General features: G+C 43.8%; 1 protein-coding gene across 16 annotated transcripts in view; it reads right to left on the reverse strand.

Moving 5' to 3' along the window:
* RBFOX2 (RNA binding fox-1 homolog 2) overlaps positions 1 to 24,479 on the reverse strand; it is a 641,301-nt gene that overhangs the window by 153,358 nt on the left and 463,464 nt on the right. For all 16 annotated transcript variants that reach the window (XM_077276184.1, XM_077276185.1, XM_077276172.1 and 13 more), the window contains 3 exons: positions 19,940 to 19,993; positions 4,325 to 4,420; positions 3,334 to 3,475 (listed from right to left, as the gene is read on the reverse strand). In XM_077276184.1, the coding sequence (XP_077132299.1) occupies positions 3,334 to 3,475; positions 4,325 to 4,420; positions 19,940 to 19,993 (292 nt within the window). The remainder of the gene's footprint in view (positions 1 to 3,333; positions 3,476 to 4,324; positions 4,421 to 19,939; positions 19,994 to 24,479) is intronic.

Consider the following 24,479-nt stretch of genomic DNA (forward strand, 5'->3'; position numbering starts at 1 on the left):
TATGATCTATGCCTTATACCACTTTTTGAGCAGAGTATAATAGTACAGCTATATGTGGTGTGTCCAGGTCACAGCGCTATTTTTTGCACGTTGCACTTTTTGTTCGTGGTCACACATGTTGTCTGTATCCTGAATTTTATGTTCAATAAAATCTTTTTATATTGGATCTATGGTCGTGTTTTGTGGGTTCCACAAATTGTTCTTCCCACTTATTTCTCCCCCCATTTCTTAACAGATTAGATAGACAGCAACAGATTTTACCTGCTGCAAGTATCATGTTAATCACACTTGTTCCAATTTGTCATTTAGACCGTCTGGATATAAAGTTTGTAGTTGAAAAATCCAGAATGATTCTTTTGAATTTAAAGCCTCTTCCCATTTTAGAGGCACTACTAATTTGTTCCAAAGGTGTAACCTTAACTACATCAAAATATTTATTGTGTTTAATTACCAAATGTCGGAACCAACTTTGTTTTACAACCCCTGGTAAAATTATGGAATCACCGGCCTTGGAGGATGTTCATTCAGTTGTTTAATTTTGTAGAAAAAACACAGATCCCAGACATGGCACAAAACTAAAGTCATTTCAAATGGCAACTTTCTGGCTTTAAACACTAAGAAATCAAGAGCAAAAAATGTGGTAGTCAGTAATGGTTACTTTTTTTTTAACCTAGCATAGGGTAAAAATTATGGTGTCACTCAATTCTGAGTAAAAAATAAAATACGCTGTGTATTACAGTTTCAGCAAAGCAGATAGGATTTATAGAAATCTCTTGTCGTATGTCTTTTTTCCACTCTGTGTAATCTGACCTGCAGGGCAGCTTTTAAATCCATAACTTGTCAATTGTTCTTGCTGATACGTTGTGTTTTATTTGCAGATTTTTCCCATAGACTTGTACTAGATGGAGAAAATCCGCAAGCGAACACGCACCTGCTTTTTCAGTGCGTTTCCACAGTGGAAATGCGTGTAATCCGCACATAGCTATGCCAATACAGTTGTTAAGTTGGTTTATTGTTATTTAAGGTTTTGCTACTTTTACAAACTCACACCATGTTCCCAGTGCAAATATGCGGCTTTTTCCTTCAGGTGTCAGCAAAACCCAACAATTGGAGCAGTTTGGTATTGTGGATATTGTGCTGTGTTTTGCTATAGAGTTTTTCCTTTTTATTAAGCATCTTTTATTGCAGATTTGAAGCAGCTTTTTAATATGCTTTTTCATAGCAGATACATTTGAATTTTTATTTAAAGAAAAGTGAAATTACATTTTTAACATGCGGACTTTCATAAAAGCATATAGGGGAGAAAAAAAAAAACATGCACAGTTTAAACAGAAAAAGCTGTAAGCAGTCTTGCTTTGGATGAGTTAATGTTTTCTGCTATGCCATTTTACTTTTTTTCCCAGCTTACCCGCCATTTTTTTATCACTTTTTAAAACATTGCTTAGTAGCTGACCGTATGATGAAAAAGGTAGAGTAAGGCATCATTGCCTAAATAATATGGCCACAAGAGGAAGCCCTCACATGAGGACAACCGTTTCTAAAGGCCCCGTCACACATAGCGACGCTGCAGCGATACAGACAACGATGCTGATCGCTGTAGCGTCGCTGTTTAGTCGCTGTGTGGTCGCTGGAGAGCTGTCACACAGACCGCTCTCCAGCGACCAACGATGCCGAGGTCCCCGGGTAACCAGGGTAAACATCGTGTTACTAAGCGCAGGGCCGCGCTTAGTAACCCGATGTTTACCCTGGTTACCAGTGTAAAATGTAAAATAACAAACACTACATACTCACCTTCGCGTCCCCCGGCGTCCGCTTCCTGCATTGACTGAGCGCCAGCCCTAACAGCAGAGCGGTGACGTCACCGCTGTGCTGTACTTTCACTTTACGGCCAGCAGTCAGTCAGTGCGGGAAGCGGACGCCGGGGGACGCGAAGGTGAGTATGTAGTGTTTGTTATTTTACATTTTACACTGGTAACCAGGGTAAACATCGGGTTACTAAGCGCGGCCCTGCGCTTAGTAACCCGATGTTTACCCTGGTTACCAGTGAAGACATCGCTGAATCCGTGTCACACACACCGATTCAGCGATGTCAGCGGGACCTCAACGACCAAAAAAAGGTCCAGGCCATTCCGACACGACCAGCGATCTCACAGCAGGGGCCGGGTCGCTGGTACGTGTCAAACATAGCGAGATCGCTACAGAGGTCGTTGTTGCGTCACAAAACTTGTGACTCAGCAGCGATCTCGCTAGCGATCTCGCTATGTGAGACGGGGCCTTAACACTAAGCCAAAAGATCTTTCACACGGATTTCTCGGCAGGGTACATTTAGGTAATCAAATAACAGTTTAGAAGAAACTTGTTAGAACTAAAAGCACCAACTAAAACAAATGGATGATTTTTTTTACATCATGGAGGAATAATATATACATAATACAACAATGTGTAAAATCATGCAAAAAGTTTACCAAGTCTAAAAAGCTCTGAAACAAATAAAAAGTAAAAAGGTGTCTGCCATTCTGATCCCACAGAGCTGGAAAGGTTTTTAAATCCACTTTTGTGTAGACATCTGGTAGCTGCATCACTGGGAATGTGATGGCACCAGTACTTTATGGCGTTCTCTAGTCCTAAGGCGTCCTGGCCTCTATTCCAGCACGTCACAACCTTTCCCCTCTGCAGCATCCAGGAAACGGCAATAGCTGTCGATTTAGAGCAAAATGGACGAGTTGTCTCTCTTGCAGTCATGCGCCTAATAAACCCTTCTAAGAGGACACTTAAATGCCCTTTTTCACATGTTTTTGTTGGGCTGTAAATAAATGTAAAGGGTTAAAGCTACTGACAAAGATGCTGTTAATACAAGGTCTATGCCTATGGTTATTCATACATCATTCATCGTTGCTCACCCAGTTATGTAAGAGGCCACATTTCATGCGTGTCAGCTCTGACTGGTCACACACAAACACAGAGGTGCAGTTATTGACAAGCTTTCCAGAAAGCCTCCTCCCCGCTCCCACAACCCAGCCCTTCTCTGCACCTGGCCTACATCTGTACTGGACATTCTCAGAGCTCATTTTCTTGCTATCCAAAAGCAGCCTTAGGTTCTGGAGGATTTACTTTTACGTTTTTTAACCCTTTTTACACAATGATTTCCAATATAACGACTAAGACAAGCCTATGGCGCTCTTCTAACTAGCAGATAGTTATTCAGTGTCTTCTCGTCTAGCAATGACACTGGGCAGTAGAACTGTCCGGCTTCTCCTGAAGAGCCTGCTTAGTCCTCAGTTAATCTTCATGTCCTAGCTTACATTTTCCCTCATGTAGATGCCCTCCACTTACCCAGGGTAGGTTGGGATGGCAGTAGGTGGTACTGCTCGCACAGCCCCATACACAGTCCTCCCACGTCCCCTTAAGTGTGCTCCTCTAAAGGCGGCTGCTGTGGTGGCGGCGGCTGCAGCAGTAGGGTAGGGGAAACCAGGAACTGAAGAAGAGAAAACAGAAAAACAAAACAAAAAAAATAGGCCACAGAAAAAAAAAAAGATGAGTAATGAAACCAAAGTAACATTGCACATCAGTGAGGAGATAACAGATGACGAGCTGTTGCTTCTCCATACCCAGCTTAGCACACTGAGCCGATCATCATTTATGGCAAATCCTATATAAATGCCATAAATGTGTGATGGAACAACCCTTTAAGTGGTAAAACCAACACCTATTTTACCAGACTGGGTTGAGATAGACAATCCTTTTTCTCCCAGATTGGGTTGTTAACATTTGGAAAATCACGCTTATTGTTCACTGTAACCTTTAAAGATTCTTTTATTGCAAGAAACACTTGTGTATGTAGAACTACGCCATTACACCATCTATGAATGCAACGTCAACAGCAAAACAGACATCATTACAGAATGTAACTTTTTACTATTTGAGGTTGTAAGTGAAGAAGGGCTCAATATCTGTATACAGTATGTGGTGGCACGGTGCCATAATGTACCAGCAGCGTTACCATTGTATGACAGGACAGTACGCCGTCACGCCTGGGATTCAATCACCTGATCTACCAATACAAGATAGCTCTTGGGTTTGGTGCCTCCATACGGTTAGTATTGGTCAGATTTAGCACCAGTTATGTCTATGACCCCCAATCGTGCCTGCCAGGTTGTTCTTTTATGGAGTGTTACATGTGCATATGTTACGTGTACCGGTCACTGACTAGCAAGTACAAAACACATTTTTTTTCTTTAGACTTGCTGGTTAATTTGGTCTTGTTATAATTGAAATTTGCTGCATTTCATGTCCACCACTACTTTGGTAAATATGTCTTACTTACTGATCAGAGGAATGTATGTGTTAACCCCTCGAGGACCAGGGAGGTGGACACCAGCCTCAGTTGTCAATGAGACATCAGCTTGAAGTCCAGGAGCAGCTTTAAAAGAAATTAATAAAAATGTAATATAAATATAAATGAGGTTTTAGTCAATTTCTTGCATTTTCTTAAAGAAGGATTTAATTTAAAGGGGAACCTGACAGCAGAAACATGCAGCTCGATCCATGGGCAACATGAAATAGGCACTGGCTGTATGACTTCGCCAGGTGCGTTTGACTCACACAACAGTATTTCTAGGAAAAAACAGTTTACAAGCCACTGGGGACCACACCACAAGGGAGACTAAGTGCCATTTTGATCGCTACGACGGCACGATCCGTGACGTCGCAGCGATCGTATGATTATCGCTCCAGCGTCGTAGACTGCGGTCACACGTTGCAATCACGGCGCTGGAGCGATGCCGAAGTCCCTGGGTAACCAGGGTAAACATCGGGTTACTAAGCGCAGGGCCGCGCTTAGTAACCCGATGTTTACCCTGGTTACCAGCGTAAACGTAAAAAAAACAAACAGTACATACTCACATTCCGGTGTCTGTCCCCCGGCGTCTCAGCTTCTCTGCACTGTGTAAGCACAGCGGCCGGAAAGCACAGCGGTGACGTCAGACGTCACCGCTGTGCTCGCTTTCTGGCTGGCCGGCGCTCACAGTGCAGAGAAGCTGAGACGCCGGAGGACAGACACCGGAATGTGAGTATGTACGGTTTGTTTTTTTTACGTTTACGCTGGTAACCAGGGTAAACATCGGGTTACTAAGCGCGGCCCTGCGCTTAGTTACCCGATGTTTACCCTGGTTACAAGCGAACACATCGCTGGATCGCTGTCACACACAACGATCCAGCGATGTCAGCGGGTGATCAAGCGACGAAAGAAAGTTCCAAACGATCTGCTACGACGTACGATTCTCAGCAGGATCCCTGATCGCTGCTGCGTGTCAGACACTGCGATATTGTAACGATATCGCTAGAACGTCACGAATCGTACCGTCGTAGCGACCAAAATGGCACTGTGTGACAGTACCCTAAGGCTATGTTCACACATTGCTGGTACTGTAAAACACTTGCTTAAAATTTGCATTAAAAAAGCAGCAAAAACGCAAAGTCCATGAGAGTTCAGAAAAATCATACAGTTGTCAGCCAACTTAGAAAATGTACAGTACAACAGTACAGACCAAAAGTTTGAACACACCTTCTCATTTAAAGATTTTTCTGTATTTTCATGACTATGAAAATTGTACATTCACACTGATGGCATCAAAACTATGAATTAACACATGTGGAATTATATACTTAACAAAAAAGTGTGAAGCAACTGAAAATGTGTCTCATATTCTAGGTTCTTCAAAGTAGCCACCTTTTGCTTTGATGACTGCTTTGCACACTCTTGGCATTCTCTTGATGAGCTTCAAGAGGTAGTCACCAGGAATGGTTTTCACTTCACAGGTGTGCCCTGTCAGGTTTAATAAGTGGGATTTCTTGCTTTATAAATGGGGTTGGGACCATCCGTTGTGCTGAGCAGAAGTCTGGTGGATACACAGCTGATAGTCCTACTGATCAGACTGTTAGAATTTATATTATGGCAAGAAAAAAGCAGCTAAGTAAAGAAAAACGAGTGGCCATCATTACTTTAAGAAATGAAGGTCAGTCAGTCCGAAAGGGGTCTTTCACACATCCTGATATTTTGATATTTTCAATACTGGTAAAAGACAGTATCGGAGATATCTGTGACAGTGTGTACATGTGATTCATATGTGTGGCAACCGAGTGCCGCCTATGTGAGCCGCATCAGTATCACACATATCAGCGCCTGAGCAAAGCCAGTTCGCGCTGTTCAGATGCCGGGTGCTGAATACAGAGAAAGTTGTATTCAAGTGTAAAATTAAGAATAAAATTTAAAAAAAAAAAATAAATAAATAAATCACATTATACTCTCCTTGCCACCCAAATTTCCTGAAGCCATTACCCTCTGTAAAAAAACAAAAATAAACAACAATATCCCTCACCTGTCTGAACTTGAAAGCGTCCATAGTGTCCCACTCCATATTCCTTTTTCTCACAGTGCTAGCGGTGATCTCACTGAGGTCACCACTGTTATTTGGCCTGGCTGGGAACGCAGGCTAGGTGACATGTGGTAGCCTCGATTATGTCACTGATGCTGCCCTCACAGCAGCTCATCCTGTGGTTTTCAGCCTGGACAGCAGCATCTTGGCACTGTCCAGATTGAAAACTATTAATCCTCAGACATGGATCGCAACGTAGGACAGAACGTTGTACAGGTGAGGGATATGATTGTTTTTTTATTCTTGTTTTATTACAGGAGACCAGGGCTTCACTGGAATGGGTGTTAGGTGAATAAAAAGGGGGTTTTGTTTTTATTTAAAAAAAAAAAGGCTTAATTCTTGCTGTGTCCTTTTTTACAGTCACCGGACAATACAAAGGTGACATTAACCCTACAAATATGAACCCCACTTGCCACAGGGCAAGTGGGAAGAGCCAGGCAAAGCGCTAGAATTAGCACTTAATATAGAAGTGCCTTTTCTGGGACAGCTGCGGGCTGCTATGTTTATGCCGGGGGGGGGGAATATCTATAACCCCTTAGCAGAATGAGAATACCAGCCCCCAGCTGTCTGCTTTAGCTTGGCTGGTTGTCAAAAATGGGAGGGGGGGGCACACTTTTTCCTTTATTATTATTGTTTCGTAATTTAAAAAAAAAAAAAAAAAAAAATATGTGTGAGGACATCTATCCTTGATAACCAACCTTGCTAAAGTTGACAGATGATGCAACCCGCAGCTGTCAGTTTTGCCTGGCTGGTCATCAAAAATACAGGGGAACCCATGCAATTTTTTCTGTTTTTAATTTATTGCACAGGTGCTGGCTGATGAGTACTCCCATCAGCCACCTCCTGCTCTCGTTGTTGTCAGCGATAGCAGGCATAGGCTGATGGGAGTAGTAGTCCCATCAGCAGACGCCTGTGACCAGAGGTAACATTTCAACTTTGGACAGGTGAGGGATATTTTTATTTTTGTTTACTTACTGGGGACATGGACTTCAGTGGAATAAGTGTTAAGGTGAGTATAATGTGATTTTTTTTTGTTTTATTCTTAATTTTACACTTTATTACAATTCTCAACATTGTCCCCTGCTTGCTCTGATCGCAGGCAGAGCAGGGAAATGATGTGAGCTGCTTTCAGCACCCAGTGCCGGGGAACAGCGCAAACAGTACTGCAGATTCCCAGGAGCCGGTACATGTCACACTAATGTCATCTGTGTGCACACATGAGACACATTTTGCAGCCCGTGCAGATAGAAAACTGACATGTCAGCATGCTTTGCTCACAGAGACACGGTCCGTGGAAACACAATGACATGTGCGCAGACTCATTTACTTCAACGGGTCTACGAGTGTAAGTGTCTCCCATACGAATGAAAACTGTCACTATATGTACCGGAGACACTGACATGTGAAAGGATTATTATTATTATTATTTATTTATTGTTATAGCGCCATTTATTCCATGGCGCTTTACAAGTGAGGAGGGGTATACATAATAAAACAAGTACAATAATCTTGAACAATACAAGTCATAACTGGTACAGTAGGAGAGAGGACCCTGCCCGCGAAGGCTCACAATCTACAAGGGATGGGTGAGAATACAGTAGGTGAGGGTAGAGCTGGTCATGCAGTGGTTTGGTCGATCGGTGGTTACTGCAGGTTGTAGGCTTGTCGGAAGAGGTGAGTCTTCAGGTTCTTTTTGAAGATTTCGATGGTAGGCGAGAGTCTGATATGTTGTGGTAGAGGGTTCCAGAGTAGGGGTGATACGCGAGAGAAATCTTGTATACGATTGTGGGAAGAGGAGATAAGAGGGGAGTAGAGAAGGAGATCTTGTGAGGATCGGAGGTTGCGTGTAGGAAAGTACCGGGAGATGAGGTCACAGATGTAAGGAGGAGACAGGTTGTGGATGGCTTTGTACGTCATGGTTAGGGTTTTGTACTGGAGTCTCTGGGCAATGGGGAGCCAGTGAAGGGATTGACAGAGGAGAGGCCGGAGAATAGCGGGGGGACAGGTGGATAAGTCGGGCAGCAGAGTTTAGAATAGATTGGAGGGGTGCGAGAGTGTTTGAGGGGAGGCCACAGAGCAGGAGGTTGCTAAGGAGGATTCTAAGGCTGTGTGCCCAAGATGAGTTTTTGAAGCTGCATATCTTCACAGCTCCAAAAAAAGAAAAAAAGAAAACATCCAGAGTGTTTTAGTTCCAGCAAGTGAATGGGTTTCTATAAATCTCATGCCCACTTTTTTAATATTATATATTAAATAAATGTGCGCATTTTGAATAGTAGCTTGCAGAAATTTCTGCAAAGTTTCTACATCTCTTGACAGCAAAAACACACGTTTTTGGTGCTTTTTTGTGTATGCATTTTTGTACAGTCATGAATGTTTTTTTGGCTACGGTAAATAAAGATATCTAAAAAAAAATGTTTTGTGATGTAATTTCCTGGTTCAACACCTTTTCAATTCTGATGCAGTGGCGTTGAGGTAATGGGAATAGGGCTTGGTGTCAGCAACTGTAGCCAGAAACTCTCATTACTAAACTGGTAAGTAAAGGGTTAAACACACACACAGTAACCAGCCTATCTAGGAGCGTTAAAAGAATGAACTTACATAGGCTGCAACCAAAGAGCTACTGGCAGAAATAAGGGTTCACTGCGAAACCTGTTCATTTTTTGCACAAAATGCAACAACAACAAAAATAATTGCATGGGTTCCCGAGTAATTTTTTATAACCAGCAGAGGGAAGGCCAATGGCGGATATTACCTTATATACTCGAGTATAAGCCGACCCAAGTATAAGCCACCCCCCTAATTTTGCCACAAAAAACTGGGAAAACTTAATGACTCGAGTATAAGCCTAGGGTGGGAAACGCAGCAGCTACCGGTAAATGTCAAAAGTAAAAATAGATACCAATAAAAGTAAAATTAATTGAGACATCAGTAGGTTAAGTTTTTTTTTAATATCCATATTGAAATCAGGAGCCCCATTATAATGCTCCACAAAGTTTATGATGGCCCCATAAGATGCTCCATATTAAAATATGCCCCATATAATCCTGCATAAAGGTTAATAATGGTCCCATAAGATGCTCCATAGACACATTTGCCCAATATAATGCTGCACAAAAGTTGATTATGGCCCCATAAGATGCTCCATAAAGATATTTGCCCCATATAGTGCTGCACAAACGTTATGGCCCCATAAGATACTCCATACAAACATTTGCCCCATACAATGCTGCACAAACGTTAATTATGGCCCCATAAGATGCTCTATACAGACACTTGCCCCATATATTACTGCACAAACGTTGATTAAGGCCCCATAAGATGCTCCATACTGACACTTGCCCCATATAGTGCTGCACAAACGTTGATTATGGCCCCATACAGACACTTGCCCCATATAGTGCTGCACAAACGTTATGGCCCCATAAGATGCTCCATACAGACACTTGCCCCATTTGCTGTTGCTGCAATTAAAAAAAAAAATAGAAAAAAAAAAATCACATACTCACCTCGGGCTCAGGCCCCCGATACTTTCAATATTCACCTGACTTCGTTCCGGCGCCGCTCCACCTTCAGCGTCTTCTGCACTGACGTTCAGGCAGAGGGCCACGTCTGACTAACCACGTCATAGCGCCCTCTGACCTGAGCGTCACTGCAGAAGATGGAGCGGCGCCCGGATCGGGGAGCAGGTGAATATCGTGCAGCGCTCCCTCTCCCCATTATACTCATCTGCTCCTGGCGCTGTGCAGTTCCTGGTTCCCCAGCGCTGCAGCTTCTTCCTGTACTGAGCGGTCACCGTTACCGCTCATTACAGTAATTAATATGAGGCTCCACCATTATGGGAGGTGGAGCAGCATATTCATTACTGTAATGAGCGGTACCATGTGACCGCTAAGTGCAGGAAAAAGCTGGGGAGCCAGGGACCTGCAGGGACCGCGCAAGGAGCAGGTGAGTATAATTAGACAGACCCGCTCCCCCCTCCCCTGCTGACCCCTGGGTATGACTCGAGTATAAGCCGAGAGGGGGACTTTCAGCCCCCAAAAAATGGGCTGAAAATCTCAGCTTATACTCGAGTATATACAGTAATATTCTGTGAAGAAGCCAATAAGGGTATGTGCACATGTAGAAAGGAGCTCTGCGGATTTTTCCGCAGCGGATTTTAGAAATCCGCAGGTAAAAGGCACTGCGTTTTACCTGTGGATTTACGGCGGTTTTTATGCGGATTTTGTGCGGATTCCTATTATGAAGCAGGTGTAAACCGCAGCGGAATCCGCACAAAGAGTTGACAAGCTACGGAATGTAACCCGCAGCGTTTCCGAGCGTTTTTTTCCGCAGCATGGGCACTGCGGATTGCGGTTTCCATTGTACTGTAAACGCATGGAAAGCTGCTGTGGACCCACAGCTGCAGATCCGCAGCAAAATCCGCAACGTGTGCACATAGCCTAAACATGAAAGGTTCCCAGCCTATTAATATCAGCTCACAGCTGTTTGTATTGCCTGTACTGGCTAGTTTACAGGGGGACCCCAGTAAAAACAATTGACATAGGGCCCCCCTATAAAATCTAACCAGCAAAGGCTAGGCAGAGAGCTGCTGGCTGATATACATAGCCTAGGAAGGGGCCATGGATATTGGCCCCCTCCCAGACTAAAACTATCAGCCCTCAGCGGCCCCAGAAATGGCGCATCAATAAGATGGCACTTAGCCTCACTCTTCCCACTTGCCCTGGTGGGGTGGCATGTGGGGTCATAATTGGGGGAGATGATGTCACCTTTATATTGTCAGGTAACATGAAGGCCATAGGTTAATAACGGAGAGGAGTCTATAAAATGCCCCCATTACTAACCCGATAGTGATATTATAAATAAGAACTTCCAAAAGAGAAATGGGAGCATTTTAAGCTTTTCTGTGTGTCAATGAACCCGGTTCGCTTTGCAAACCTCTTGTTAGGATCTCTTCAGGGTTGTGAACTACCGAAGTATACATGTAATATCCAATAGAGACGCAAGAAAGAAATGGCAGCGCCCTCCCGATGCTTGGAGGCAAAAAGTCCTTTATTTGTTTACACAGATACCATCAAAAAAGTGCAGTTGTGCAGGTGACTGTTTCAGTAAGGAAAGCCAGTTACCTGACGGACTACAGCCGTTTCGAGTTTAGCTTGCGCTTCTATACAAAGTCCATGTTGTTGCTCAGAGCAGCACTATATTTAAAATTCCTAATGCCTTTGGTGCAAGTGTATCGGTCAAACAGAAAAGGAGAAGTTTGCTTCCAATGATGAGATATTAAACAGCGTGCTACCGTCAATATGTGTAAAAGCATACTGGCAGCTCTAGATATAATGCAGTATTGCCCGCGCACAGGAGGTTGTGAGCAGGAGATCACTGCCGGGTGTTCAGCTGATATGCAGGATAATTAAAGATCCAGCTTTGGATCCAGGTATACATACAACAAATCTCTATAACAAAAAATGTAAAAATATTTGACAAGAAGATGAACAATTGCACACCAACAATCTAAGATGTGAGGGAGGAAACTGTGGGTCTCATTCAAGGAAGGGTTATAGGCTCTAGTCCAAACCAAAGCATTAAGTTCAGTTGGGGCCAGCCACAAGTTTTCAATTTCCATCCGTTTTGTATAAACAGGTTTAGAAGACCAAGCTGCAATTCTGCATATGTACAATTGTAACGTGGCTCGGAGCGGTAGCCTTGGGCGAGGCAGCCCCGAGACGTCACATGAATGTCCTGGCTCGGTGTGTGTACTTGTGCCGTGAGAGCATTACGCCCATGAGGACGCTATTGAACAATGTTGCTGGTTTGCCAGGATCAGGTGTTGCACAGTGTAATGAGGGAGACCACCAGTCAAAATAAACACTTCACTAAACGGCAACTTGTTAAGAGTTATATACCATTGATAGATAGCAGGTACAAAGTCTTATGAGCGTTTCCTTTGCAACAGTCCTAGTCAACAAGTCTCTTACTTGTTCAGTGGTTCTGCGTCCTATTTCTTCAACAGGACTCTTCACTAGCCACAGTCTCTCAGTCCTGCTTTAGGCCAGTTATCTTTCAGTGTTTACAATACACATCAAATCACCACAGTTCGCAATACAGTTCACATTATAGTCATTAAAGGTAACCTGCCCAGCGCGCAGAGGCCATGATTCACGGCTGGGAGGCGTTTGGATTAGCTGGGAAAGACCTGCCTCCCTGGCGATTTCACAGGTATGAGGGACAAACTTCAAAAGCGATTATTGCAGCAGTGCCTGGGACCCGAACTAAAAGAGCCACCTTGTCAGAATGCAGCATTAGTGCAGCACAAGGTGGCTCTTTTAGTTACAAACGCCTGAGGGGGGTGACCGGTTCCCTTTAACACTTTTTACATTTTAGACAACATTTCACATTACACACACTTCATAGTAACAGTTATTAAGGTTGAAGGAAGACTTTAAGTCCATCTTGTTCAACTCATAGCCCAACTTAACATACCCTAACATGTTGATCCAGAGGAAGGCAACAAAAAAAATCCCATGTGGCAAACAAACTTGTTTCAAGGGAGAAATGTGGGCAGCATGTCCATATCCTTACACTCCCCATAGAACCTAGAAAACACCAATATGTTCTGATGCCAGTACATCCTCCTGCACGTTACTTCGAATTTAAAAGTTCATAACGGTCAAAACCATTTAGCATCAAAGTTTCTGAATCACCCTCCTGTACATTACTTATGTCACAGAATGTCTCTTTTCACTCAACATTAGCCAGTCCTCTCGGTTAGCGCCATAGAACTTAAGTTCCTCCGAGTCTAGGTTACTGTTGTGTTAACCCAACATCAATTAGGTTAGTTTAAAGTCATAAAACAATTGCCCTTAAACCAACACCGTCCATACATGTCAGGGTAGCCCTTTTCACAGCAAGCACAACTTCAAACTGGACAGAACATTGGCTCACCCATCTCCCAAACAATGGTCCTTGTGGCAATGATACAGTCCATTGGTCCCTGATCCGTCCGAGGGACAGGGACAGCTCTCAACCTTACCTCTGCCCATGAGACAGTCACACAGTCCCTTAGAGGCATTTCCCCTGACTGGGTAGGGCTCAATCCTGGGCCGAGAGTGGAGGACCCTCCAGGATCTGCAGTTTGTGTGATCCCGCAGAGGGATGCACAACAAACTGGGTAGGGGGAAACAACTGCAGTCGTTAGTATGGGTGAAGTCCGCTACGTGGGTCCTGGACTCCTTGAAGCTCTGGGAATTCATCACACGTGCAATCAGCACAACATGGCCTCCTCAGCTTCTGACTCCCTACTTGCCACAGGTTACCAACCGGCAGCACTCAGTCCCTAGGCTTTGTAAACTACAGACGAATTGGCCACTACCTCCGGCAGTCTCTTCGCTGATGTTCCTTGTTCTGGCCCTCAGTAGTGTGACTGCCTTGGGTGTTGCCACATCCTGGTGAGACTCTTCTGTTCTGACCCTGGAGACTGCGACCATGAACCAGGCCCATGGTCGGTCCCTCAAGAATTAGATGTGTTCATCTTCTTGTAGGCTAGGTCCCCGCTGAAGGGAGCCAGCATTGACATAGACCTTATGTCTAGGTCTCTCCTCCATTAAAAACCATTAAAAAGCCATAGCCCGCTTGTGGTCATAATGAATCACAGTACCCCGGGTCATCTGTTGGGCAAATACTTCTGTATCGGGGCTGACCAGCTGGGCCTGGCCCCACTGCTACCTTTCCTTCTTGGTCCAGACCTTCCATGCAATCCACTTCACCCTAGTGACGAGGTATTGGGATTCACCTCCGGGCTGGGTGAAGGTCTTTGGAGTGGAAAAATGCCTACAGAGCCTCCAGGAGGTAGGCTCTGCAGGGGACCACGAACCAGGCTGCAGTCCATAGCTCTGGCTCAGTCTCCTACCGCCCTTTCAGACTGCTGGGCCTCACGTCCTTGTCAGCAATCTTTATCAGCTGGCGCATCAGTCCTCAACCACCTTTCTCTATGGACGATGCGTTCCACACTAGCTATATTTGAAGTTACTATGAAGGAGTCAGTTGGGACTCCTATCTTAAGTGGAAGGGCCTCAGTTTTAGTTGTGTTTGTTTTATATACCAATAGATGACTACATTTTAAAAAAAGGAAGGGAGAGAAGATTTAACCCCTCCCAACATAGGACACACTGTTACGTCCTATTTTAAAAGTGTGTTCCTGCAAATGGATGATGGTAGTCATGGCAATCGGAGGTCAAATGATAATCTCCAAGTCTGCCAGCTACGGTAGCCTGTTACACCATCCAACAAGAACATGGCCTAAAGGTACCTTCACATTAAGCGACGCTGCAGCGATACAGACAACGATGCCGATCGCTGCAGCGTCGCTGTTTAGTCGTTGTGTGGTCGCTGGAGAGCTGTCACACAGACGGCTCTCCAGCGACCAACGATGCCGAAGTCCCCTGGTAACCAGGGTAAACATCGGGTTACTAAGCGCAGGGCCGCGCTTAGTAACCCGATGTTTACCATTGGTTACCATTGTAAAAGTAAAAAAAAAAAAACACATACTCACATTCCGGTGCCCGGCGTCCGCTTCCCTGCACTCCTCCTGCATCCTGTGTCAGCGCCGAACATCTCCGGCATCTCCCACAGAGCAGAGCGGTGCAGTCACCGCTCTGCTTTATGGCCGGCACTTACACAGGATGCAGGAGGAGTGCAGGGAAGTGGACGCCGGGCACCGGAATGTGAGTATGTGTTTTTTTTTTACTTTTACAATGGTAACCAGGGTAAACATCGGGTTACTAAGCGCGGCCCTGCGCTTAGTAACCCGATGTTTACCCTGGTTACCAGTGAAGACATCGCTGGATCGGTGTCACACACACCGATTCAGCGATATCAGCGGGAGATCCAGCGACGAAATAAAGTTCTGGACTTTCAGCAACGACCAGCGATCTCACAGCGGGATCCTGATCGCTGCTGCGTGTCAAACACAACGATATCGCTATCCAGGACGCTGCAACGTCACGGATCGCTATCGTTGTAAAGTCGCTTAGTGTGAAGGTACCTTAAGAGTTTTCGGTCAATGTAGGACTAACAGGCATAATGCATTGCAGAACATGTGCATTGCAATGCTTTATACCAGTGACCAGAGTAATAAAAAATAAAGTTCCATAGAGGGACCAAGTTTAAAAAATAAATTCTAAAAATTGTAAAAAAAAAAAAATAAATAGAAAATATACCAATAAATATGTATATTTATGTTAAAAAAGTAGACATTTGGTATAATAATAATTATATATATTATTATTATTATTCATTGCTCACTGAAAGGCTTAACTAGTGTAACTGTTTCATAGATTAGGTCTTTCCAGACTTGGCAATACCAAATGTCTACTTTACAACGATAACGATAGCGATCCGTGACGTTGCAGCGTCCTGGATAGCGATATCGTTGTGTTTGACACGCAGCAGCGATCAGGATCCCGCTGTGAGAACTAATAAAATATATATATATATATATATATATATATATATATATATATATATATATATATATATATATATATATATATATATATATATATATATATATATATATATATATACACATATATACATACACATACACCAAACAAAAAGTGGAATAAAAAAAGTGATCAAAATGCCCTTGGTAAAGAAAAATGGCATAGCTGAAAAGGTAATCTTGCCCGACAAAAAAAGGGCCCAATACAGCTACATCAGTGGAGAAATCAAACTATAGCTCTCGAAAGATACAAAACAATTCCTTTAAAAAAAAATAAAATAAACAATAAAATTATATATATTGTATACAAGCAGCAAAACACAACATAAATGTGGTATCTCTGTAGTTGTGTAATGACCCAAAGAATAAAGCTACCTTGTGTGGTATCCATGGAGAAGGCGAGATGGTATTTTTCTCTCTTTTTAGTACACCACTATAACTATAATTTTAAAAGTTGTCAATATTGCTTAATTTATGCCACACATTTCTGTGTTCAACTGTGAAGATGTTTAGGAAACATATTCCTGTACTTCAGTTATAGACAAGGAGTCTCTGCCCTAAGGTCAAATGCTGACTGGGGTATCCATATGACAAAAGCATGTTAATTTTTGGACACAAAAGGATCCTTGAGAACTGGAAATCGGTATAAGGTTTGCATAAACTGTTAGGGTATGTGTCCACGTTCAGGATTGCATCAGGATTTGGTCAGGATTTTTCATCAGTATTTGTAAGCCAAAACCAGGATTGTTCCACTCCTGGTTTTGGCTTACAAATACTGATGAAAAATCCTGACCAAATCCTGATGCAATCCTGAACGTGGACACATACCCTTATTGTGCAATGCACTATTTTGGTTTGAGTGTACAGGCCTCATGGCTGTCAGCTAGAACTTTGACTGTGCACCCTTTAAAGGAAACAAGCTAGACCTTCACTATGATATTGGGGCTCTGTCCACGTATTTCTTATATTTTCTTTTTCCCCACCTATTTACAAGAAAATTTGTCACCAGGTTTTTGCTACCTTATCAGAGAGAAGCGTAGTGTAGGCAAACAGACGTTGAATCCAACGATGTATCCCTTACCGTATTATACTCGTGTATAAGCCAAGTTTTTCAGCACATTTTTTTGTGATGAAAACGCCAATGCTTATACACGAGTCATTGTCCCAGAAAGACGATGGGGGAGGGGGAGCGGCAGAGAACGGCTCACAGGAGCAGGAGGCGGCGGCTTAAATGTGCCCGCTGCTAAAGAGAAATGAATATTCACTGAGCTGGCAGTAAATATTCATTTCTCTTATAGCGTGCACAGTTACAGCCGCAGGCTTCCAGCACACATCCTACTTACCTTCCCTGCGCACCCTCGCTGCATCCGATTCCGGCACCAGCAGCTCTTCTGGCCCAGCGATCATGAGTCCCCAGCTCATTAAGGTAATTAATACTCACCTCTCTCCACTCTAATAGGCATGGAGTGAATATTCATGACTCTAATGAGCGATGACACGTGATCGCTCAGCCGGAAGAGCTGCTGGCACCGGAACGAGATGCAGCGAGGGCGCGCAGGGTAGTTAAGTATAGGATGCGTTTTTGTTTTTCTTATAGGAGACATGCATACAAGGATGGGGATAAGGAGCCATTCATACAGAGAAAGGGAAGCCATGCATACAGGGACGGGGATGGGGAGCCTGCATACAAGGACAGGGAAGGGGAGCCATTGCATACAAGGACAGGGATGGGAAGCCATTGCATACCCGGCTTATACTCAAGTCAATAGGTTTTCACAGGTTTTCGTGGCAAAATTAGGTGCCTCAGCTTATACTCGGGTCGACATATACTCTAGTATATACGGTAGTTTAGCTAACCGTTCCTACACGATTTTTAGATTTAGCAATGCAGCAGAGCTGAGAATGCTGCTCCCCTTCCACACCAGGCTCTGTATATACAATGTCTATTATCACAAAAGGAGGCAGACTAGAATGCACAGCAATGATAAGCTCCTGGTGACAAAGCAGTCATTGTAAGTAAATAAAAGGAAGCTTGATAAGAGGCATCACTGAATTCTGTGTTTTAACCCTTACCTCATGCGGTCTACAGATTACATTGCAAAAACCTGCTGACAGATTCCATTTACTTGTAACTTCAATTCTAAGTAACTTTACGTTTTTATTTAAAATCACCCATGAAGACCAGATCTTTGCTATAAGAGCAAAATTTCCATAAAGGCTACGACAAAGAACTGCATACACAATAAGCAACAATTATCCTTTATTAGCTACAAATTTCGAATATAAATCAATTTTTTTTTTTTTTTTTAATTAGTGAGGAGTGCATCTAAGAAAAAAGTACCAAGACAGACTAGATGTAACTTTTGGTGTATGCCGTTATTTTATGTAGACTCTGCTTAGGATGCAGTGCATAGCTATAAATCTATCATTTTGTTTGTACATATTCTCCACTTGCGCTTCAAATCCCATAATATAAAACTGCAGTCACCATGTGACTGCAGAATGGGTAAAGTGCAGAGTACATGTCGTCAGTTTCCCAGCATTCCCTGTGCAGGTGAATTACCTCATTTATACAATTTGCATACTTGGGGTCACATGCTGATTAGACTCAGAATGCTTCTCTTAAGTCAAAGAAGGCGGCGGAGTCTATTCTGCTCATGGCACCAAAGGCTTCTTTCCCACTTCCGTCTTCCAAATCTGCACAGGATCCGTCAAGATGTTGAAATGACGGATCCTGTGCAGATTGTGGAAAACGTGTGCACTGGGCCAGTCTTTCTATGGCTATGTGCACCTGTTGTGTATGCGTCTTCGCAGCGGTTTTCCGCTGCGAAAACGCATACACAACAAAAACCAGGTTAAAAAATCAAAAATTGCAGTATTCTCACCTACCGGCATTCCCACGCAGCGATGCTCCCGGCAGCTAGCGTTCCTAGTAATACATTGCAAAATCTCACGAGAAGTCGCGGACTCGCGGGACTTCTCGTGAGATTTCGCAATGTATTTATTACTAGGAAGTAACGCTAGCTGCCGGGAGCATCGCTGCGTGGGAACGCCGGTAGGTGAGAATATTACAATTTTTTTAAATCTTTTTAAACATTATATCTTGTTACTATTAATGCTGCATAGGCAGCATCAATAGTAAAAAGGGAAAGAGCGAGCGAGAGAGAATTTCCCTGTCAGGAAATTCTTCCACGCATGCTCAGTTTGAAAAGGCGGCACCCGTCGCTGGATTCCTGCTTTTCACAGGCAGCGACGCATCCTGTGCCCATAGGCTACTATTGTAGCCAGTGTCGGGCAGCGCAGGATGCGTTGCTGAGCGATTTTCCGACGTGCAGAAAAAACGTTTCTCTGAACGTTTTCTCTGCCCGACGGACTTTTTTTTTACGCAGGATCCAGTGCACGACGGACGAAACGGATGGCCATCCATCACAAACCGTCACTAATACAAGTCTATGAGAAAAAGCAGATTTTTTTTTGCAGGAAAATCGACAGATTGTGACGGGAGCTGAAAGACAGAAGTGTGAAAAAGGCCAAACATGCAGCACGCTCGCACTTGGAATATGGGGGAATGGTGATCGAGACAGCGTGCCCACTGCACACGCTCACTATTTGGCAGTTTGCAGTCGCCGACTGCAGACTTCTTTTCGTTCAGAGATAGGACAACCCCTGTAAATGATGCCAATATTCTGCTAAGCACCATTTAAGGGCCATTACAGATAAAAGATCTAGGGAAGTATAACTTTACTAGGTAGACATTCCTTTCAAAGTCTGGCATTTAAACATTACATAAACATTTTACACCCATCCACAGGTAGATTGTTAATACTCTAAGAGCGGAGACCCCCACTGATTATATTTAAGAGGATCCCCAAATAGTGAGTCCACACATACAATCATACAGCTGAGGCAGCAGGCCCCTCGCTGATCACACATTTAGCAGAAATGTGAAAAACGTAAGCATGGTCTCTTCTGGTTTTGCACTTTCATACGAATAGAAGCAGAGATTTACCAGCGTATAATTCAGGTCCATACACCGCTCCAACTACTGGACTAAGCTTCCAACCTGAAAAAGAAAAAGAAAGAAAATCAATGAAATTCATGAACAAAGTGTGTGCTTGTACATGTACGTAATCTAAGTTACAGGAAAGATATATATCTTGGTACCGTGTTAGCCAGTAGATAGACCTTGCAAGGGCATCAACAACACAGAACCAGACCCCAATCAGAGGACAATAAAACATTCACACTCCTTATCTATGAACTGTTCCAATATTTATGGACAACTGTTTATCACTCTCCCATAATGATAGCTCTGCTTCACCTCTTCTCTTATCCATTGCATTATATTTCTGCTGTGTTGTGCATAAATATGTGATTCTTCAGATGTTGTATAAGGCTACTTTCACACTAGCGTCGGGCTAGCGTTGTCTCCGCCGCACAACGGGGGCAGCGGATGCATTTTTCCAGCGCATCCGCTGCCCCATTGTGAGGTGCGGGGAGGTGGGGGCGGAGTTCCGGCCGAGCATGCGCGGTCGGAAAAGACGTTTACGACGGACCAAAAAACGTTGCAAGCAACTTTTTTGCTCCCTACGGTCCGCCACTGCACGACGCATCCGCCGCACGACGGGTGCGACGTGTGGCAATCCGTCACAATGCGTCGCTTAATGTTAATCAATGGTGAAAAAACGCTGAGTACTCTCGAAAGCTTGCAATTTGTTACCATCTTTTCAGTTAGCCATTAAAACGTATCAACCACTGAGGACGCTCTAATCTAAGTTAGACATTGATGGAGATCCAGAGAGCAAATCTTTATTACTGCAAGACAGCATAGAAAAAAAAAAAAGTCTTCGGGACTGAAATGTCACCTAGCTTCATGGTACATTGATTGTGGGGTGTATAAATAGGTTCATTATTTAAAGGGGTTATCGGAGTTATCTTTGTGTAATGGATTAACAGGCAGGGAGTTGCTAACTCCCTGCCTGTTCAGCCTGGTGCTGATCTCTACCTGCTAAAAGAGGTCATGGACCGATCCTGTAGGTGACTCTGCGGCTTCCTCTGACGTCATGTCGACGGGGCAGCATCTTCTCTTCGCATCACTGCAGACTTCATGCTGATTGACAGCCAATTCCCTAAAGTTAGTAAGCAACTACCTGCCTGTTGGGTTCTTGGCTCCATAGCAACAAATAAAAGTAAAAGTCCCTAATAACACCTTTAATGATTGAGGACATATCCTAACTAGAGATGAGCGAATGTGCTCGGATAAGGTCTCATCTGAGCATACTCAGGTGCTAACAGAGTATCTTCGGCGTACTCGAATACTATGTTCGAGTCACTGCGGCTGCACATCTCGCGGTTGTTCAACAGCCGCAACACATGCAAGGATTGTCTAAAACAGGCAATCCCTCCATATGTTGCAGCTGTCTAACAGCCGTAAGACGTGTAGCCACGGCGACTCGAACATAGTATTCGAGCACGCCAAAGACACTGTTAGCACCTGAGCATGCTCAGATAAGACCTTATCTGAGCTCGTTCGCTCATCACTAATCCCAACATGATATGCACCCACATGTTCTGCACCTGAGATGATTATGCTTAAAAAAAAAAGGAGCACAACATGTGACAAGTATTTCACCTATGTGATAGGTGGTGGCTTGTAGAAATATGTACCGTATATACTCGAGTATAAGCCGACCCGAGTATAAGCCGACCCCCCTAATTTTGCCACAAAAAAATGGGAAAACTTATTGACTCGAGTATAAGCCTAGGGGGGAAAATGCAGCAGCTACCGGTAAATGTCAAAAGTAATAATAGATACCAATAAAAGTAAAATTAATTGAGACATCAGTAGGTTAAGTGTCTTTGAATATCCATATTGAATCAGGAGCCCCATATAATGCTCCATACTGTTCATTATGGCCCCATAAGATGTTCCATATTAAAATATGCCCCATATAATCCTGCATAAAGGTTAATAAAGGCCCCATAGACACATTTGCCCAATATAATGCTGCACAAATGCTGATTATGGCCCCATAAGATGCTCTATAAAGATATTTGCCCCTTATAGTGCTGCACAAACGTTATGGCCCTATAAGATGCTCCATACAGACACTTGCCCCATATGCCGTAGTGCCCTACAAACGTTAATTATGACCCCACACAGACACTTGCCCCATATAGTGCTGCACAAACATTATGCCCCTATATAGTGTTGCAGAAACGTTATGGCCCCATATAGTGCTGCAGAAACGTTATGGCCCCATATAGTGCTGCAGAAACGTTATGGCCCCATATAGTGCTGCAGAAACGTTATGGCCCCATATAGTGCTGCAGGAACGTTATGGCCCCATATAGTGCTGCAGGAACGTTATGGCCCCATATAGTGCTGCAGGAACGTTATGGCCCCATATAGTGCTGCAGGAATGTTATGGCCCCATATAGTGCTGCAGGAACGTTATGGCCCCCATATAGTGCTGCAGGAACGTTATGGACCCCATATAGTGCTGCAGGAATGTTATGGCCCCATATAGTGCTGCAGGAATGTTATGGCCCCATATAGTGCTGCAGGAATGTTATGGCCCCATAGATGCTCCATACAGACACTTGCCCCATTTGCTGCGATAAAAAAAATAAATCACATACTCACCTCTCCGTCGCTCAGGCCCCAGGCACTTTCAATAGTCACCTGCTCCTCGTTCCGGTGCCGATCTGTCTCCAGCACTGACGTTCAGCAGAGGGCACGCACTGACCACGTCACCGCGCCCTCTTACCTCAGCGTCACTGCTGGAGACAGATCAGCGCCCGGAACGAGGAGCAGGTGACTATCGCGCAGCACAGCGGTCACCTGGTCCTGCCGCTGTGTAGATCCTGCTTCCCCGACGCCGCAGCTTCTAACTATACTGAGCGGTCACTGTTATCGCTCAATACAGTAATGAATATGCGGCTCCACCCCTATGGGAGGTGGAGCCGAATATTCATTTACTGTAATGAGCGGGACCATGTGACCGCTCAGAACAGGAAGAAGTTGAAGCTGCTGCTGCCGGCGCCGGGGAAGCAGGGACCGCGCCTGGACTATGTGAGTATTTTTAGACAGCCCCCGCTCCCCCTCCCCTGCCGACCCCCGGTATGACTCAAGTATAAGCAGAGAGGGGCAATTTCAGCCCAAAAAAGTGGGCTGAAAATCTCGGCTTATACTCGACTATATACAGTACCTAATGCACCTTGTTAGGTTGGGAAAATGCCCAGTTTGCTTGCTAAAAGCAAAAACATCACCTGTTTTGTAAGTAGTCTCTTGCATAGAGAGGATATATTGCAACCGAGATGCAGTCTCCAGATATATGCTTTCTGGACTGTGGGGATGAGCCACCCTTTTTTATGACGACTGTACATCAATTAAGAGTAGTACACTGCTCTTTAGTATATGGCCTCAAAGGAGAAAAAAAAATAGAAATTTCAGGAGCCATAGCTTTTTTGTAGACGTAGCTGTATAAGGGCTTGCTTTATTGCAGGATGAATTGTATTTGTCAGCACCACCACTTTGTGGCACATACAACTCTGTTACTTAGGTCTTTTTTTCCAGTTCTCCATATAGGATGAATAATGATGATGTAGTTTCATAGTACAGGTCTATAATATAACAGTGATACCTGTAGACTGAGCCCTCGCAACCATTGTCCTCTCTCCTTCTGTACCTGTGTGTGCCTTGTATTGCTCATGTTTATTGTACTTGTCTATGTATGCCCCCTTTTTTCACATGTAAAGCGCCATGGAATAAATGATGCTATAAAAAATGAAAAATAATAATAATACCAAATTTATAACTTGAATTTTACACAATATACCGCTTATGAATAAATATGGGAGAAAAAAAAAATCGAGAAGTAATGACATCGGCAAATAAAAAGGTGTTTAAAACAGTATTAATTGTATAGCAGAAGGTGTGCCAGGTCAAGCAGGAAGAGCTGTACAAGTGCAACACAAATATCTATAGAAACGAGAGCTTGGAAAGCTTGGAAAGGAAGGAGAACAGAGTTTGAGCGCAGATTTTGCTGGAACAGACTGGATACCATGTCCGATTTGAAGAGTCCCCAAGCTGCCAAAATAGCAGAAACCCCCCATAAGTTAACCCATATGAAAACAACACCCCTCAAGGAATTTATCTAGAGGTATGCTGATCATCTTGAACCACTGAAGCTTCACAGAATTATAAAACATTGGACTGTGAAAGTTAATAAAATTTTAAAACAAAAAAATGTTTATTTAGCCTCAAATATTTCTTTTTCACAAGAGTAAAAAGACATAATGGACCACCCAATTTAGTGTCTAATTTCGGAGTACACCGATGCTCCATATGTAGGGGAAAACTACTGTTCGGGCACACAGTTAAGCTCCAAAACAAAGGAGAGCCGCTTAGGGAAGCTAACAATATATGTTACAATTAGTGTTGAGCATTCCGATACCGCAAGTATCGGGTATCGGCCGATACTTGCGGTATCGGAATTCCGATACTTGCCGCGTATCGAATACCGGAATCGGAAGTTCCCAGGATT

The sequence above is a fragment of the Ranitomeya variabilis genome, chromosome 8 (assembly GCF_051348905.1).
Source record: "Ranitomeya variabilis isolate aRanVar5 chromosome 8, aRanVar5.hap1, whole genome shotgun sequence".
Lineage (NCBI taxonomy): Eukaryota > Metazoa > Chordata > Amphibia > Anura > Dendrobatidae > Ranitomeya > Ranitomeya variabilis.